Raw genomic sequence first — 20093 nt, forward strand, 5'->3', positions numbered from 1 at the left:
TGAGCCGAAGTCAGACACTTAACTGACTGAGCCACCCAGGCGCCCCAGCACCCAACTATTTTAAAAGTGTGGGTAGAATGTTTTCTTAACAAAAATGTGAAAGGTCCTGAGAAGCTGATTGCTTGTGATGCTGTAGAAGCTCAGGAAGGCTATGGCCTGGCATTCCTGGAAGCTTCCAAGGACTAGGCCAGGTGGGCCCCAGGCAGACAGGCATCCGATGCACACTTCACACACAGGCCTCTGTCCTCAAGTGCTGAGACCATGGAGCTCAAGTAGTCCCAGCAAGAGCCCTGTTGGTGACCTTCACCATCATCAGTTTTGCCTCATAATGAAACCTGTCCATGAGTACTCTATGGAGAGAATGCAGTGACACTCAGCCTCTGCTGGTGCTCTGACCACAGGTCATGTGGTGCTTGCTCCTTGGTGGCCTCACTGCCAGCCTTTCTGGTGGACCTCTTGGTTTTCCTGACCTCTGCTCCTACTGTTGCCTCCCCAGGAACCTGGTTTCTGACAAGCAGGACTCCCTGGCCCAGTGTGCAGACTTCAGGAGCAGCCTGCCTCCCCAGGACGCCATGTTGTGCTCCGGACCTTTAGCCATAGTCCAGGGCCGTGCCTCCACGTAGGTGACCCAATTTGCTGGGGGAGGTGGCTGGGTCACACAAGCACAGTCCCACCCAGGCCTGCGCTCTGACTGCCCATCTCCTTTGCCTGGCTACTGCTTAAAACAGGCAGGCTCGAAGGTGCCAAGGATCGTGGGCCCATATTAGGTAATAACACACAGTGCTGGGTCACAAGCCCTGTCACTTCAGAGCACAGATGGTGGTCTGAGTTGCTATGTGTCACGGACATGATGATGGGCAGTATTTTGAAGGGCAGTGGGGGAATGGGCTGCTGGCCTGTCACCTCAGGGGCCTTGATAGGAGTTACAGGGTGGGATACACCCAGGATGCTAGACAGACCGGGAGGCCTGTGACTGGGACCTGGGGATGCTTTGGCCAGTGTGGAGTCTGACACCTGCCTCTTTACTGGCTCCTCACTGGTGTCCAAGGACACAAGGTGGCAGCCTCCTGCCCCATGCAGTGCCCACTGCCTCATGATGCTTGCTCTGCCAATCTCTACAGTTCAGGAAGACAGGCAGCCCGACTCTTCTCCGTGCCTCATGTAGTGCAGCAGGAGACCACCCTGGCCTACCTGGAGAATCAGGTTGCAGCAGCACTCACCCTGCAGTCCAGCCATGAGTACCGCCATTGGCTACTCCTCTACGCTCGGTACCTTGTGAATGAAGGTGAGGTTTCTGGTGGTCCCTCCATCTTCCTGGGTCTGGCTCAATTTCTATCCCAACATGATCTTCCAGAAAGCCCATGAATCAAGGCAGAGATGCAGTGGCCTAGGACTGTCTGCACTCTCCTTCCTCCCAGTCTCCTATGGTTACCCCCAGAGGCCCTGGACTCCAACTGCCCCATCAGCAAGATGGCCCTCAGCCCCCATCTCTTAGCCTGAGCTGTAGTCAAAGCAGCTCAGCAGGCATCCAACCCTATTATAGACTCTGAGACCCTGAATTGGGTAGGCCCTGAGGACCAGGAGGACTGGCAGTAGGAGGGGGTGGGGGCACAGTATGCTTGAACAGACATGCTCCAGAGGAGCAGAAGGCTCAGACTCTTGCCTTCCCTCATACCCTGGAGCTTCAGTGGTAGCTGGTCACCCCAGAGGGGGGCTTCTTCTGGCAGTATCCATTGAGCCTGCATCTCTCTTCCTCCAAGCCCCTCCTACCCTGGAAGGGCCTGCCTGATGTCCAGCACCTCTCCATGCCTTCTAGCCCAGCTTTCCCTGCCAGCACTTCTGATCTCTCCCACCACCCCCTCTTCCCTTTTCGGTCAGCAGAAAGCTCGGTGTGTTGGAAGAGGTGGACATCCTGTTGTCAGGGCGCCCTGCAATAAATAGACTTTCATCTCTCTGCTAGGCAAGTGTGGGGTTGTTTCTTACCACCTTCCTCCCACTTGAGCTTGTCCTCCAGGGTTGTGGCTTGGGAACTAGCACTCCCAAAACTCCCTGCGTGACCACACAGCTCCAGGCCTGGTCACAGAACTGCCTTCCCCACACCTCTCCTGGCCTTCTTGGTTTTGGTTTGCTTTTGACCTCACCCTCCCTATTTTGTTTATAATTTAAAGTACAGAAAAGAGAAAAAAAAAAAAACGTGCCGAACCCCTACAGGTGTCACTTCCAGAGCTCACATGTCACATTGCCTCTGATGACATAATTGTGTGTATATATAAACCTCTGATGACAACAAATATGGCTGACCAACTCAAAGTCCTTCCCAGCAGACTCCAATGATGAGTTTAATTTGCCTCTTCCCGCCCAGTCTGCATGGTTGCCCAGCCTGTGTGGTCACTGAGTCTTCTAAATACTGAATCTTCCCAAGCCCACACCTTTGCTGGGGTGCTCCTGTCACATCTGAGCCTCATACCCCAATCCCCTGGGGAGACCTGTCCTCTGGCTCCTCTAATTTACTTCATCCTGGGTGTTGATCAGGACTCATCCTGACACCCTGAACAAAGTCACTGCCTCCTCTGGGTCCTGCACCTACTTGTGGGATCACTTCTGCTTGCTTCTCTTTCTCCATCTTTCACACATCTGTTCCTGCGTCCAATAACACAAGTCACCTCTGTTCTATTTCTTGCTTCCTTGACTATAAAAGGACTAAAATTTTAAAGGGAGACCCCTTTCACTTTTAAAATTCCTCAGATTCCAGCATCACCCTCTTATTCTCCACCCTTATCTTTGGGCGATTTCATCATACCCTATGGCTTCAGCTGCCACCAGTGCTAACAGGCCCCCAGATTCTGCCACCAGCATTTGTGGCACTCCACATGGCTGTGCCATAACCTGTGAGTTGATGGGCCGGTGACTGCTTCTCCTATCTCCTCTGTTCCATCACCACCTCACTCTAAATTCATACCCTTGCTATCTCTTACTTCCCGAAGGTGCCTCCTGACCCTGCTGATCTCCTCTCACTGTCAACATGTCTTGTCTGAAACAAATCTGACCAGCCCACTCCCCTCCTTCCACAATTCCCACATTTTCCCATCACCCTGGGGAGTTTGTCCCAGAGCTGGCCACATCTCATTTTTCCCATGGGCCCAGCACATAGAGGGGCTGCTGTATATGCTATCAAGGGAGTGGGTTCATGAGTGAGTCTGTCATTATGGGTGTCAGTGCCCCAAACTGAGAGTCGTTCAGGAGGCTTTTTGCCCAAAGCAGCCAATAAAATAAACATTTGTTCAATCTATTTTGATATACACAACAACTTAGCATATTCTTGATTTTTTATTTCTTTTTGTAATGTGTTCCTATTTCTGTTTTGTTTTGTTGTTTTTTTTTTTGTTTTGTTTTTTCCCGTAATTAGGGTTTGAATACCGACTCCGAGAAATATGCAAGGACTTACTGGGTCCGGTTCACTACTCCACTGGAAGCCAGTGGGAGTCAACGGTAGTGGTAGGTGCTGCTTTCATTCTTGCCACAAGAATTCTGTCTTAAAAAGTGAAGGTAGAGATGAAAAATAAGTCAAAGTGCTTTGAAATTCTTCCCCATTAGACTTCTTCAGCACACCGCCTTGGACCCCAGCATCAGTGAGAGGCTGAGATGTCAGTACTGCACTTGTGGGCAGGAGCTGGGTCTTTGGCATCAGGGGCCTAGAGAGTGCTCGGCCACGTGTGCACATGTGCTGAGGAAAGCTGCCTGCCAGGGGCTGTGGGTTTGTTCAGTAGAGAAGATGAAAGATCTTTCCCTGCTTTCCTGGAGCTCCCAGTCTGGTAGCGAGGCAGACAGAAGCAAGTAAGCAATTCCATCAACAAGATAGTTTTAGACCATGGATTATGCTAAGAAGGAAATAAGCAGAGCAATAAGCCGAAGGTGCCTGGGAATGAGCAGCCAGGGAGGACCCAGAAGGGGACTTTTAGGATGAAACCCAGGGATAAAAATGAGCCAGCTCTGCTGAGACCTGGGAGTCTCCTGGTAAAAGTGATAGTGAATGCAAAGAGGGCATGGTACATGGGGGCCACTGTGGCTGGAGTATAGTAGCCAAAGGAGAGGGTGGTGTGAGATTAGGTGAGACAGATGAACAGGAAGGAGATCATTGAGACCTTGTGAGGAGCTGGAGCTGTTGGAGGAGTTTGTGCAGCGGTGACATGAAGTGACCCAGATCAGTCAGCAGGAGTGATATGAACTGATGTAGCAAAGCAGTAAGAGCTTGTTTTTTGCAGCAGTCTTGCAATAGGTGAAGGTGACTTGGATTGGCACAATGGCCATGGAGAGAGGAAAGGAGAAAGATTCAAGTTGTATTTTGGAGGCAGATCCAACCAGACTTGGTGGGTGGATGGGTGGATATGGAATAGATTAAGAGAGAATAATGAGTATGCATACAGTTGCCTCCAGAATTTTTGGCTTGCACACACGGCTGCTAATTCATTGAAAGGAACAGGTTGGTGAGGGATGGGAGTTGTAGATATAAGTTAGCTCCCCAGCTTCTTCTTTAGTCACTGAGCAAATACTGATGGAGCACCCGCTGTGGCCAGGCATGGGACAGTGAGCAGTGAACAAAGCTGACAGGCCCCACCTTCATAGGTCTACATTCTTGTGCAGAGAAGCAGATTCTAAACAACTGAGCAAGTACATGTATTGTGATGGGTGGGGGTGGTGCTATGGACAAACATAAAGAGGACAAGGGGATACTTTCAGGATGCTATTTTATATTGGGTAATCAAGGAAGCCTTAACTAACTGAGCAGAGAGACCAGAAAAGGTGAGGGGCAAAGCCCCACAGATAACTGGAGGAAGAACATCCAGGCAGAGGGAACAGCAAGTTCAGAGGCCCTGAGGTGGCAGGGCTTGCAATGTGGAAGGAATAGCTGAGCAGAATAGCAATGGGAGGGTGAAAAGGGCTGTAGTCAGAAAGGTTGGAGGGTCAAACCTCATAGGTTCTATAGGCCATGGTGTGTGCTTGGCCTGTGTGTTTTATTTGATTTTTATTTTGTTGTAATAGATCTTAATTTGGTCAGTTAATAGAATCCTACCTTCAAAGTCCCAATTCCCCTTACACCTTTGAAGGTATGGTGCCACAGTTTTAACATCCACTGTTGTTGCTAAAAATCACTGCTGAAAATCTGATTTCCATTGCTTTGTAAGTTCTTTTGGGATCCTCTCTTATTGTTCTGAAGTTTTACAAAGCCCATAGTCTGTTTCTTTCATTCATACTGTGGATTTTTCTTGGTTCTCTTCTTCAGTTATATCTTCCTTTCCATTTTCCCCATCATCAGAGAGATGTAATGTCCTCTCTTTTTAAAATCTTCTGTATAATTTTTTTGTAGTTTCAGTTTTCTCCCCAGATTTTTAATTTAGTCTTTTATCTGCTTGAGCATAGTAAGTTTAGTTGTTTTAAAGTTGTATGTCTGATAATTCTGGTATCAGGAACCCTTGTGGATCTGTTTCTCTTGTCTATAGATGTGTCTGTGCTTTCTCATTTATATTCCTGTTTCCTTACACATTTGATTATTTTTAACTGTCTGCTGGACATGTTATTTGAAAAATTATTTGTAGGAATGATATGAGGACTTAGGTAATGTTTCTTTATTTCATGGAGTACTTTTATTTGCTGCTGCCAGTTCTTGAGGCATCAGTACTGCAGGGTCCCCTCAACCCAGTTCAGGGATTTAGGTTTTCTGGGCTGTCTTGGAATTCAAAGCCAGATACTCATTTGTGCAGGGTCTGGTTTACTTCCAGTTTACCCTTATTCTAGGGTACATCCCCTTGGGGTGGCAGCAGAAGGTGGGGGATGACTTACCAGGAACTCCCACTTTTCATTTTGGCCCCTGCTTTGATCCCCCTATGCCCTCAAGTCTGGCAGAAGCTTGCTCAGCCTCTTTCTCATCAATAAATGTTCCTAAGGCAAAGGTGTCCTTCTCTGGCCTTCTACCTTCTCCACATGCCAGCTTAATCCTTTGTCACTAGCACATTAGCTGTCTGAATTCTGTTTCTGTTTGTGTAGCTAGGTCCCCAACGGGACGGGTTCTGAATTATCAGTAAGAGTAAAGCTGTTTCTTTACCACTCATCACCTCCGGAGCACCCTGACAGGACATCTTCTTGGGTGAGAGATAGGCTGGCACATGTCTGACCAACCCTTCTCTGGGCCAAGTTGTAGAGGTTCACTCTGTGATCCAGCAGCCACTCTGGGAGCCTTAGCCTAGGATGTCAGCTGGAGCTCTACTATGTAGCAGTTTTCTGTCTCAGCCTCAGGGTGAGCATGCTAGGCCAATATGGTGCAGATGGAAGGGGGCACAAGCAGGCCACCAATTATTAGCCATGTGCTCTTTTCTCCCACTCCTTCCTGCTGCTTGTTCGTGCCAGCTCCAAGCAGGATACCTCATTGGAGCTTTGTCTAGGAGAGCCTGGAGCTCTCTTCACAGGAGGGAAGGTGTAGTCTTACCTGCTTTTTACCTTCTGTAAATTACCTAATATAGCTGGTCTGCTCATGGTCCCTGGTATCCATAACAAATGCTTTCAGCTGCAGGTAAATGATACTCCTTCTAATGGTGCTGAAATCTTTTTTTTTTTTCCTCTCTTTCTAAGTCATCTGGAGGTAGGTGGTACCCCTATATCTCTGTGATTCTCCTGGCCTTTACCTCATGGTCACAGGTAGCTTTCATACCCAAGTTCAAGGAAAGAGGATAGTAGGAAGCCAGTACTAGCAACATCAGAAAAGGAAAAGCTACCTGGCACAAAAACAGACACATAGACCAATGGGATAGAATAGAAACCCCAGAACTAGACCCACAAACGTATGACCAACTAATCTTTGACAAAGCAGGAAAGAACATCCAATGGAAAAAAGACAGCCTCTTTAACAAATGGTGCTGGGAGAACTGGACAGCAACATGCAGAAGGTTGAAACTAGACCACTTTCTCACACCATTCACAAAAATAAACTCAAAATGGATAAAGGACCTGAATGTGAGAGAGGAAACCATCCAAACCCTAGAGGAGAAAGCAGGAAAAGACCTCTCTGACTTCAGCCGTAGCAATCTCTTACTCGACACATCCCCAAAGGCAAGGGAATTAAAAGCAAAAATGAACTACTGGGACCTTATGAAGATAAAAAGCTTCTGCACAGCAAAGGAAACAACCAACAAAACGAAAAGGCAACCAACGGAATGGGAAAAGATATTTGCAAATGACATGTCGGACAAAGGGCTAGTATCCAAAATCTATAAAGAGCTCACCAAACTCCACACCCGAAAAACAAATAACCCAGTGAAGAAATGGGCAGAAAACATGAATAGACACTTCTCTCAAGAAGACATCCGGATGGCCAACAGGCACATGAAAAGATGTTCAACGTCGCTCCTTATCAGGGAAATACAAATCAAAACCACACTCAGGTATCACCTCAAGCCAGTCAGAGTGGCCAAAATGAACAAATCAGGAGACTATAGATGCTGGCGAGGATGTGGAGAAACGGGAACCCTCTTGCACTGTTGGTGGGAATGCAAACTGGTGCAGCCACTCTGGAAAACAGTGTGGAGGTTCCTCAGAAAATTAAAAATAGACCTACCCTATGACCCAGCAATAGCACTGCTAGGAATTTACCCAAGGAATACAGGAGTACTGATGCACAGGGGCACTTGTACCCCAATGTTTATAGCAGCACTCTCAACAATAGCCAAATTATGGAAAGAGCCTAAATGTCCATCAACTGATGAATGGATAAAGAAATTGTGGTTTATATACACAATGGAGTACTACAGGGCAATGAGAAAGAATGAAATATGGCCCTTTGTAGCAACGTGGATGGAACTGGAGAGTGTGATGCTAAGTGAAATAAGCCATACAGAGAAAGACAGATACCATATGTGTTCACTCTTATGTGGATCCTGAGAAACTTGACAGAAACCCATGGGGGAGGGGAAGGAAAAAAAAAAATGGTTAGAGTGGGAGAGAGCCAAAGCATAAGAGACTCTTAAAAACTGAGAACAAACTGAGGGTTGATGTGGGGTGGGAGGGAGGGGAGGGTGGGGGGTGGGTATTGAGGAGGGCACCTTTTGGGATGAGCACTGGGTGTTGTATGGAAACCAATTTGACAATAAATTTCATATATTGAAAGAAAGAAAGAAAGAAAGAAAGAAAGAAAGAAAGAAAGAAAGAAAGAAAGAAAGAAAGAAAGAGGGAGGGAGGAAGGGAGGAAGGAAGGAAGGAAGGAAGGAAGGAAGGAAGGAAGGAAGGAAGAAAAAAAGAAAGAAAGAAAGAAAGAAAGAAAGAAAGAAAGAAAGAAAGAAAGAAAGAAAGAAAGAAAAGAAAGAGGGAGGGAGGAAGGGAGGAAGGAAGGAAGGAAGGAAGGAAGGAAGGAAGAAAAAGAAAGAAAGAAAGAAAGAAAGAAAGAAAGAAAGAAAGAAAGAAAGAGGAAAAGCTACCCAGAAAGAAAGAAAGAAAGAAAGAAAGAAAGAAAGAAAGAAAGAAAGAAAGAAAGAAAGAAAGAAAGAAAAGGAAAAGCTACCCAGAAGTTAGTCCATGCTTCACAGGCAACCAGCAAATCACTTGAGCACACTCGTTTCAAGGGAGTCTAGGGAAGTGAGCAATTAACGAGTATGTAGAAGAGGTCTTAGAGCAGGTGTAGAAATAGCCAACTCCTGACCTCAGCACTATGCTGAATTTATTCTTTTTAAAAAAGCAAAACTGCTTTGTAGTCTCTTTATCGAGATACTGAGGGCAGGTTTGAATATGAACACTGTACTCTTGTTGAGTTTCTTTGTGAGCACTTTTATGGTAAGAATTGATCCTTAAAATGGAACTGGTTCTCAAGGTAGCTGGGAAAATGGAGTGGTGGATGGAAGGTGGACTGAAAACCAGCAGTGCTGACTCAGCAGCCAGCCCTCCCAAGAGGCTCATTAGAAAGCATCATTTAATATATTTAAGAGCCACTTATACTCCCTTTCTTTGAACTATCTGTTGAAATACTTTGTTGCCATGTGTTCTTACTGGGTTTGTAGGAGCTCTTTATATACTGGGAAATTACTCTTTGTGATATGAGCTACCAGTTTGCTTCCGGAGACCCCAAAGGTCCAGGCTCTTTCCCTCAAAGATCATTGTTCAGTGTCGAAGGGTTGGACCAGTCTTCGTGGTGGGACCTGTGACAATGGCCAGAGAGGTAGTAATGAGCTGTGTCCCACGCTGCTGCCTTAAACAGTAGAGAGACATACTGAGAGCCCAGAGTGGGAGGTGGTACTTGGTGGCAGTTGGTATTGACATAAGCCTTCAGGCCAGAGGGGAGATCCTCTTGCAGCTTGCCCCTGGTGCCGCAGGCAGGCAGTACGTTCTGCTTTGTTTATGCAGTTTACTTCATCCCCTTTTATCTTTTTTTAATTAAAATTTTCAGGTTTTTAATTTAAAATTTTATTTTGGCTGGTAATATAGTCACATAGTTCAAAAATTAAAAGGTACAATAGTTTTGAAATAAGCTTTGTTGTTTTGGTGGGGTTGTTTTTTGGTTTTTGTTCTACTTGTACTTGCATTTATTTTATGTGGAATTTACTCCCAGGCCATAAATTTTTGTTCAGTTTCTTCTGAGGTATCTTTTTCTTCCGTGCAGCCACCTCTTCTGGTTTAGGAACAATCTCCTTTTCAATAAAGATCGGCTCAGTGTGGCAGGAAGAGCTCATATATGGGTCAGTCCAAACATGACCTCTGTAAGTTCTGTGCTGTATCTTGGGGTTTTGTTCACCTGAATGTGCTGCTCAATGACCAGAGAATCTACATCCAAACCCTTAAGTTCAGCATTACTCTTAGCATTTTTAAGCATGTGTAGTAAAAATTGAGCGCTCTGTTTGAGCCTCTGATTCTGTGTCCAGCCCCACTCTTTGGCCTGGGCATACCTACCAACTCCACCATTGTAGTAACAGAATGGCACACATTGCTTCTCTAAAGTGACAGTCTTCAGATACTTGGTGACTTTTCAGATATGCATACCCTTGATGCTTGTGCAGGTTCACATGCATTCATAAAGTGAACACAAAGCTTTGAACCTCTTGATTTGCATGATTTTGTAGGACTTTCTGGGTCAAGTGAATAGTGACCATTTGCAGAGATCACCCCAGACCACTTCTAGGAAGAGCAAAAATAAGTCTTGAAGTCAGAAACTAAAGGCTTCTCTACCTTTTGTCTTCTTTTTCAAAATTCTTACGGCTATTCAGGGTCCCTTGAGATTCCATATGAATTTTAAGATGAATTATTCTATTTCTGTGAAAAACACCATTAAGATTTTGATACGGAGTGCATTAAATCTATAGATTGTTTTTGGTGTTACTGACATCTTAATATTAAATCTTCCAATCCATGAACAGAGGATGTCTTTCCGTTTACCTTTAATTTCTTTCAGCAATATTTTATAGTTTTCAGTGTACTAGTCTTTTACCTCTTTGGTCAAGTTTATTTCTAAGTATTTTATTCCTCAGAGACTATTGTAAATGGAATTGTTTTCTTAGTTTCATTTTCAGAATGTTTGTTGTTGGTGTACAAAAATGTAACTGATTTTTGTGTAATTTCTTATTGTGCAAATTTGCTGAATTCACTTATTCTAACAGGTTTTTTTATAGAGCCTTGGGGTTTTCTACATATAAGATGATGTTGTCTACAAACTAGAAAGATTTGTTTCTTCCTTTCCAATTTGGATGCCTTTTATTTCATTTTCTCTCCTCATTGCTCTAGTTAGAACTTCCAGTACTCTGGTAAAAGCTAGGATTCTTGCCTTGTTCCTGACTTTGGAGCAAAAGCTTTCAGTCTTTTAACATTGAGTGTGATGTTTTCTTATATGGCCTTTATTATACTGAGGTGGACTACTTCTGTTACTAGTCTTTGGAGTGTTTTTGCAAAGAGAGAGTGTTGAACTTTGTCAAAAAAATTTTTGCATCAATTGAAGATTGTTAATAATTCTTTAAATGTTTGGTGAAATTCACCAACGAAGCCATTTGGGCAGTCATTGGGTCTTTTTTTGTTGAGAGATTTGTGATTACTGATTCAATATCCTTGCTAGTTATAGATCTGTTCAGATTTTCTATTTCTTCATGATTCAGTCTTGGTAGGCTGTGTGTTTCTAGGAATTTGTCCATATTGTCTAGGTTGTCCAGTTTGTTGGTGTACAATTGTTTGTGTAAAATTGTTTATTTATAATGTTTACTTTTATTGCATCAGTTGTAATGCCCCTGTTTCATTTCTGATTGTGATTCAAGTCTTCTCTCTTTTTTTTTTCTTAATCCATCTAGGCAAAAGTTTATCAATTTTGATGATCTTTTCAAATAATATGTTTCGATTTCATTATTTTCTCTATTTTTCTATTCTCCATTTTATTTTCACTTGTGTGATTTTCTTGCTTCTGCTTGATTTGGGTTAGGTTGCTTTTATTTTTCTAGTTTCAAAGATGGAAGGTTATGTTACTGATTTGAGGTCTTTGTATATTCTTAAAGCTATGAATTTCTGCTAATGACTGCTTTTGCTGCATCCTGTCATTCTTGGTATATTGTTTTCATTTTCATTTGTCTCAGATATTCTCTAATTTCCCTTGTGATTTCTTCTTTGAATCATTGGTTAACAATATGTTGTCTCATATTTGCAGATTGTCCAGTTTTCCATTAGCTTTTGATTTCTGGTTTCATTCCATTAATTGGAAAAGATACTTCTATGATTTCAGTCTTTTTAAACCTATTGATATTTGTTTGTGACCTAACATGTGGTCTTTCCTGGAGAATGTTCAGTGTGCACCTGAGAAAAATGTATCCTGTTGTTGGGTGTGATGTTCTATATATGTATGTAAGGTACAATTGGTCTATATTGTTTTTTAGGTCTTTGTATTCCTTATTGATCCTCTCTCTGGTTGTTCTGTCCATTATTGAGAATGGGATATTCAAGTGTCCTACAGTTATTGTAGAACTATATATTTTTCCTTTCAACTCGATGTTTTCTTCATATATTTAGGAGCTCTGATGTTTGGTGCATATGTTTATAATTGTTACATCTTCTTTGGGAAATTGACCCTTTTATCATTATACAATGGCTCTTGTATACTTTATGAGAGACAGAGAGACACGTATACATACATTATACTTTTGTCTCTTGTAATAGTTTTTGAAATAATATCTATTTTGCATGAAACTAGTATAGCCATCTCTTCTGTATTTTGGTTACTATTTCCATGAACTGTCTTTCTCTGTCCTTTCATATTCAACCTATGTGTGCCCTTAGATCTAAAATGAGTTCCTTGTAGGTAGCATATGGTTGGATCCTGGTTTCTTACCCATTTTTTTAATTGGGGAGTTTAATCCATTTACACTTAAAGTAATTACTGACAGATAAAGACTTAATATTGTCATTTTGTTACTTATTTTCTGTATGTTTTATAGCTTTTTATCCCTCATTCCCTCCTTTACTATTTTACTTTGCATTTAGTTAATTTTTTTAGTGACATGTTTTGATTCTCTCCTCTTTTCATTTTGTGTATATTCTATAGATATTTTCTTTTTGATAACCATAGGGAAAACAAAAACATTCTAAAGTTCTAACAGTCTATTTTAAACTAATAACAGTTTAATTTCACTTGTATACAAAAACATTGCCTACTCCTTTACAGTTCCACTCCATCCACTTTGTTATTGAAGGCACAAATTATATCTTTTTATATTCTATAACCTTTAACATAGATTTATAATTTCTTATGCTTTTGTCTTTTAAATCTTATAAAAGAATAAAAAACGGAATTACCAAACAAATGTACACAATATGGGTTTTTATATTTGTCCTTGTTTTCACCTTTACCAGAGAACTTTATATTTTATTGTCTAGCATCCTTTTATTTCAACTTGAAGGACTCCCTTTAGCATTTCTTATAGGGTAGTTCTAATCATAATGAATCCATCAGTTTATTTATCTGGGAATGTGTTCATTTCTTTCTTGTTTTTGAAGGATAGTTTTGCTGGATATGGTATTCTCAGATATCAGTTTTTCTCTGGCCTTTAGTGTTCCTGCTGAGAAATCACTGATTGTCTTATTGAGGATGCTTTTTACATAATGAGCCACTTTTCTTCTTTCAAGATTATCTCTTTGTCTTTGACTTCACATAATTTGATTAAAATGTGTCACAGTATGAGTTCATTTGGGATTATCCTACACGGAGTATTTGTTGAGCTTGGATTTGCAAATCCGTGTCTTTCTTCAAACCTGGGAACGTTTCAGCCATTATTTCTCCAAATAAGTTGTCTTCCCCTTTCTCTCTCTGTTATTCTTCTGGGACTTACATAATGCATGTATTGGTCTGCTTGATGGTGTCCTATAAGTCTCTTATGCTGTTTTCTCTTTTCTTCATTCTATTTTCTTTTTGCTGTTCAGATTCAATAATTTTAAATAACTTGAATTCAAGTTTATTTATTCTTTCTTCTGTCTATTCAAGTCTACTGTTGAACCCCTCTAGTGAATTTTTCTATTTAGCTACTATGTTTTTAAGCTCCAGAATTTGGTTTGGTTCTTTTTTATAATTTCTGTCTCTTTGTTAATATTCTCATTCTGTTCACATATCATTTTCCTAATATGTCTGTTCATGTTCTCTTTGAGAATATTTAAGACAATAGTTTTAAAGTCTTTGTCACGTAAGTTCCAAGCCTGTGTTTCCTTAGGGTCAGTTTCTGGAGGTTTATTTTGTTATTTTGAATGGGCCATGTTTCTTTGTTTCTTTGAATGCCCTGTCATCATTTGCTGAATATTGGGCATTTGAAAAAAAAGGCCACCTTTCCAGTCTTTGCAGACTGGCTCCCCTACTCAGCTGGTCATGAAGGCTCTTGGTCCTCCAGCCTTTTCTGGGGATGCCTTTTTCCCAGGTCTTTGCTTGTGCTTTTCTTCCATTTCCCCATTTACGTAGCTGCTTTTAAGTGTTTCACTTTCCCTAGAAATCTCACTCCTGCTTCTTTTCATAACCTTAGATGTTCTGTTGTATTCTACTCATCGTATCCTTCCCATAGGCATCCACAGGTCCACAGTTCCCCTACAGCTCTCAGTCACCACTTTGCCCACCACTGCCCTTTTGCAGCCTCCATCATGATATCTAAACTATGCCGTTGTTCCCATCAGCACTCTCTGTTCATTTAGGTTTTCTTTAATGGCTTTCAATACAGTTTTATAACTTTCAGCACATAGGCCATCCATGTCTTTTGTTAGATTTATTCTTAGATGTTTTATAATTGTGGCTATTCTAAACAGTATATTGTCCTATTTATGTTTTCTAATTATTCATTGCTGCTGTATATATATATAAATGCATTTGGTTTTGGTATTTTAGTCACCAAACATCTTTCTACACGTTTTTGTTATGTTTATTATTATTATTATTATTATTATTATTATTAATTTATCAGTAGTTTTGTGTTTTCTGTGTAGAGTAAGCAGCCAAATCATCTTAAATAGTTGTTTTATTTCCTGTTTTCCAATTCTTGTGCCTTTTTTCTGTAATATTAAAACCTATTAAATTAATAAGCTTTCTAAGATTAAATTATCCTCAATTTCTTGGATAAACAATAACTTGGTCATAGTATCTTTTCATTCACTGTTAGAACTAATTGCTAATAATTTATTAGAGATTTGTACACCTGATTTCATGGGTGAAATTGGCCTGGGATCTTTCATTCTCATTTTATTTTTGTCTGGTTTTAGAATCAAGGTTATTTTGTCTCATAGAATGTATTGGGGGTAGTTCCTCTTTTTTTGTTCTTTGAGTTTATATAAATTTGGAAAAATCGGTTCCTTGGAAGTTTCTTAAACATCAGTTTACAAAACTAGTATACCTGTTATTTTCCTTGTGGTAAGATTTAACTCCTATTTTCTATTTATTTTTGAATTGATTTAGATAAATTATATTTTCCTAGGAATTAGTCCATTTTCTCTAAATGTTCAGTTTTGTTGGCATAAAGTTGTTGATCAATAAATGATCAGACAAATAACTTGTCTTTATTCATCTTTTCTATCAAAAGTTTTTAATTTCATTGATTTCAATTCTTTATTATCTCATTTTATTTTTAAAAATGTTTTTTCTTGGGGTTCCTGGGTCGCTCTGTCGGTTAAACATCCAACTTTGGATCAGGTCATGATCTCACAGTTCGCAAATTTGAGCACCACATCAGGCTATGTGCTGTCAGCACAGAACCCACTTCAGATCATCTATCCCCCTCTCTCTCTGCTTATCTCTCTCTCTCCAAAATAAAATAAATAAGTTTTTTTTGATGTCTTTTTTTCTTTCTTTTCTTATTTTATTTTATTTTATTTTATTTTATTTTATTTTAGTGTGTGTGTGTGTGTGTTGTTTTTTTGTTGTTTTTGTTTTTCTGATACCTAAGTTGGACTCGGGTAATTGGTTGTCATTTCTGTATGTACTCTGATAGATGTTTTATGTTTTTAAGTATCCTTATAAGAGCCCCTCTTCTGTTGCATTTCACCATTTTCGCAGTATATAGTGTTTTTATTGCCATTCACTTGTAAGTCATTTTTAGTTTCAATTAACAATTTCATTAATTAACTTAATTGATTAATTAGATTCATGAGTTCTATTTGTGTCTTAGTTAGAGAACATGAGCTATATCAGGGGTTGGCAAATTTCTTCTGTCAGGGACCAGAGAGTAAACATGTCAGGGTTTGCAAATTCATGCAGTCTCTGTACAACTGCTTGACTCTGCTGTTGTAACATGGTATATAAACAAAAGGACGGTGTGGCTGCATTTTGATAAAATTATTTACAAAAACATATAGTAGGCTGTATTCGACCATGCCAATCTGCAGTCTACATGATGCCTATTTTTTGAGGTTTACTTTTAGAGCAATTTTTTGTATTTCTATGTGTGCCAAAGAACATGTATTTTCATTTTGTATATGTCCATTAAGTCTTATTTACTAAATGTTCAGTTCAGATTACCTGAATCTGCAGCTTTTTCCCTTTCTGACCCATCACTAGTTGGTTTTGTATTAAAATCTCCCTGAGAGTGGTTTTGTCCCTCTCTTTGACTTTCTCTTTCCTCAGCAACTTTTTGTCATGAAGTCCTCTTTGGTAATTGTAAAATACTGGCTCTCTTTTTACTCTTTACTAACGTATCTCTCTCCAACTTTTAACCCTTCTGCACCCATGTTTATATGTTTCTTACTAACATTGGATGGCTGGCTTTTATTTTATCTAATCTGACAAGCTTTTTTTTTTTTTTTTCCCTCATTGCTAAGCTCAAACCATTTACATTTTTTGTTTTCTTGGTTTTCTTAAGGCTAATATAAACTTTAGCCATAGTTGATCACATTTCTTTTCATGTCTCTTAGCATTGTCTGGATTTATCTTCTCTTACTTCAAGTATTTCCTCCAAAACATTTTCACAGTGGGTCTTTTTTGTGGCAAACCTTTTGAGGTCTTATAAGCCTAAGAGTACTTTTCATTATACCCTTTAATATGAATACTTATTTGGGTAAAAAAGTTTAGGTTATGAGGTTTTTTCCCAGTATATTATAAATATTACTTTATTGTGTATCTTGGTATCTCTCCTTTTGTAGGTAATATGCTCTTGTTTTTTAGAAACTTTCAGAATGTTTCTGTCTTTGATATCCTCAAATTCTGTATATTTTATCCTAACATGTCTAGATACCAGCTTTTCCATATCTTTTTTTCCCCCAGTTTTGTGAAAAATGTTGTTGGTATTTTAATAGGGATTGCATTAAATCTGTAGATTGCTTTGGGTGATCTGGACATTTTTACAATATTGGTCCTTCCAATCTATGAACATGAAATATCTTTCCATTTATTTGTGTCTTCAGTTTCTTTTATCAATGTTTTACAGTTTTTGTGGAGTACAAGTCTTCCTAGGTATTTTATTGTTCTTGGTGCAGTTGTAAAGGGGATTGTTTCCTTATTTTCTATTCTGCTACTTCGTTATTAGTGTGAAGAAATGTAAGATTTCTATATATTAACTTTTTGCTGTGATTTTACTAAACTCATTTATCAGTTTTAGTTTTTTGGTGGAGTCTTTAGGGTTTTCTACATATAATATAATATATTACAATAGTGTAATATATTATAATGGTATAGTATAATAGTGTCATGCAATCTGCAAATGGTGAAAGTTTTACTTCTTACCAATTTAGATGCCTATTTCTTCTTCTTATCTGACTGCTGTGGCTAGGACTTACAGTACTATGTTGAATAAAAGTAGAGAGAGTGGACACCTTTGTCTTATTACTGATCTTAGAGGAAAAGCTCTGTTTTTCACCACTGAAATATGTTAGTTGTGTGGTTTTCATATATGACCTTTATTATGTTTCCATATCTTACATGATCAGCATTCATGGAGGCTTTCAACCTAAGGCCATTTGATTTTATTATATGAAATGCACCTGTATTATTTCCTTAAATATTTCCTACTCTCTTCTTTCTCTCTTCTGGGACCCATTATGTAGATATTGCGCCCATTTGCTGCCTCCTTCTGCCTTTACTTTTCCCATACAATTTCTCCTCCTCCCCTCTCTTGCCTCTCTCCTCAAGCATGATCTGTGGTCCTCCATCTGACTCTACTCTGACTTGGTCTTCAGCAGTGTCTGTTCTCCCGCAAATCCCATCTCCTTCAATGACTATGTTGCTCATACTTAATATCTACACTTGGTTCTTTTCTATAATTCCTTGTCTTGTTACCATGCTTATCTTAACATCTTGGGCCTTCCTTCACTTCCAATGGTCAGTGTTGTTGGTTGGTGGTTTTTTTTCTTTGCAGCAGATGTGCTCCTCAGGGTTCTGTGCAGTGGAGACCCCTCCTCACAGTACATGTTGCAGGAGAACCCAGGCAGACCATGGTGCCAGTGCACCCAGGCATGAAAGATTCCTGGCAAAGCCCAAGGGCAGAGGCCCCAGGATTATAAAACCAAGGCCAGCCACTGCCTCCCAGGTGCCTCTTCTCCCTTGAATTTGACCTCAGTCCCCTAGAGAAAATCCACATGAGGGAACAGCCATTCCTGGATGGCTATCCACCTGTCCCTCTACCCTAATATCCTACTTCTGTCCTGGTCTGGAAGGCCAAGCTACCATGGCCACTAATCAGTACAGTTCAAGGCCAGTGGTGATTATGCCAGCAAACTTAGGGGACACAGAGGAGCAGAACCTACCCTGGTTTTCTTTGCTGTATCCTTGCACTATGTCCTTTCCCTACTCCCTGCCACTCCATCCCACATGCCCCAGCTCACGCTTTTGGCTTGCCTAGGACTTGCCAGCATGTAGAGAAATTGCTCTCATCCATCTGTAGTTTCTCCAGGGGGTCTCTGGGGGTCAGATGGGCAGACAAAATTTCTCTGCCAGGCCAGGGAAGCCCCCCCATCTTTCAGGTCTCCTCACTGACACTTGAATTTAACTGTCACTCTTTGTGTCCACAGGGTCTCCGGAAGAGGGAGCTGTTGAAGGAGCTACTGCCAGTCATTGGGCAGAATCTCCGCTTTCAGCGCCTCTTCACCGAGTGTCAGGAGCAGCTCGATATCCTGAGGGACAAGTAGCCTGCCTAGGCCTCCCCTGGCTACAGCAAGGGCAGGGCCACACTCTCGCCGCTGACAACACAGAGGACCACCTCTCACCTCGTCAGGCTACAGAAGGACGAGGAGACACTGGCAAGAGGTGGGCTGTCCCGTGCCAGCACCAGCCCAGCTTCCTGGGCAGACTTCCCCTATTTCCTGGGCCTGTTGCTCCCTCAGAAGGGGGAACCTCTGCCAGCCATTCATCCCTCCCTCCAGGACCCCTGTGCAGAGCTGGGGCTGGGGCCCTGCCCTGCTGCCCTGGGGTCAGTGAGGCACTCCCAGGCCTACCGTCTCCAGCACGGTCCCAAGGTGGACGCTAGTCCCTGCCACTGCAGGCACCGTGCTGCTTCAGCTATGACGAATGAGCCATTTGTGAAAGAGAGAGAACCCCGAAATGTTAGTGTATTATGCGGTCAGTAGACTGACCCTGAGACCTATGTAAAAGGAAAGCCTATTCCAACACGGACTATTTTTGTACTAGAATTTGCTAACTTGTAATATGGAATTTTCCTTTTGGCCAATAATCAGGATTTCCCTATAAGTCACTTGGACATTGGTCACTTGTAGGAAATTTAAACTCTAATTATGACAGCTACATTGAAAAATAATTGTACTGAAATTAACTTGTCTATCTTCATTTGGTTTTAATTTTTAAATGTTTGTAAAAAGAGACTGTTTTTTGGGGGAACGGGGCAGAGGGGTGGGCGATTTCTTTTGTAAGTGTAAAATAAATGAACACGCATTGGATACCAAATCATCCTGGCTTCCCCTGCCTTTTCCTTCTAACTTCCACCTTCCCCTGAAATGGGCAATAATGGAACATCAGAACCAGAAAGGATTTTTGATGTCATCTATTGGCCCCAGCCTCTCTGTGCAGAAATTCTTTCCCACTGTGGAGGTCACTTCTTTGAAGGATCTGAGGCTGAGCTGGGGGTAACCGATAGGCCACCTCACATAAGTCTCTTCCCAAGCCATGCCTCAAAGTTCTTCTGGTGGTGGGGCCCCTTGGTCTCTGATCATACTGGCAACCAAGAGCTACAGCTGACTTGCCAATTTCATGGAAGGAAATCAGTAAGTACAGGCTTGAGTTTTCTGAAGAATTACCTGAAAGCTGGGATTTTCTTAGAAAGTGGTCCAGAGGCTGACCCACAGGAGAGGAAATAGCTAGAATCACGGAAACCTCAAGTGTGGTAAGGACTGAGCACCTTTACCTCTGTGTTATGCACCTCACTGTTGCCTCCCTGCCAGCTGTGTGGGATCTCAAGTCTGGAAACAGAGACCTGGATTCGGAATTAGAAGGCCTGGGTGACTTTGGCCACTGATAACCCTCTCTGGATGCTTCCTTACTTAGTGTCCATCTTACTGCCTTCTCATTCATGTCAAGTGGCTGGATGAGACACCAGCATACATGCATGCCTGACCAAGCCAGAGTACAGAGTGCATGTGGGTATGAATACCCCAAAAGCCAGGCTACAAGTATGAGCCCT

At 41.4% G+C, this 20093-nt stretch overlaps 1 protein-coding gene and 1 pseudogene across 4 annotated transcripts in view; one reads left to right on the plus strand and one right to left on the minus strand.

Moving 5' to 3' along the window:
* The window catches only part of LOC122470460 (protein HIRA), a 94521-nt gene extending 75158 nt beyond the window's left edge, over nt 1–19363 (plus strand). For 3 of the 4 annotated variants that reach the window (XM_043558086.1, XM_043558087.1, XM_043558090.1), the window contains 3 exons: nt 497–619; nt 1122–1285; nt 18472–19363. In XM_043558086.1, coding sequence (XP_043414021.1) covers nt 497–619; nt 1122–1285; nt 18472–18926 — 742 coding nt within the window. In that variant the 3' untranslated portion in view covers nt 18927–19363. Of the gene's footprint in view, nt 1–496; nt 620–1121; nt 1286–3406; nt 3496–18471 lie in introns of all 4 variants that reach the window. The other variant, XM_043558089.1, reaches the window with a different exon arrangement.
* LOC122470465 lies at nt 9546–10110 on the minus strand (annotated as a pseudogene).
* Nucleotides 19364–20093: the final 730 nt, after the last annotated feature.

The sequence above is a fragment of the Prionailurus bengalensis genome, chromosome D3 (genome assembly GCF_016509475.1).
Source record: "Prionailurus bengalensis isolate Pbe53 chromosome D3, Fcat_Pben_1.1_paternal_pri, whole genome shotgun sequence".
Lineage (NCBI taxonomy): Eukaryota > Metazoa > Chordata > Mammalia > Carnivora > Felidae > Prionailurus > Prionailurus bengalensis.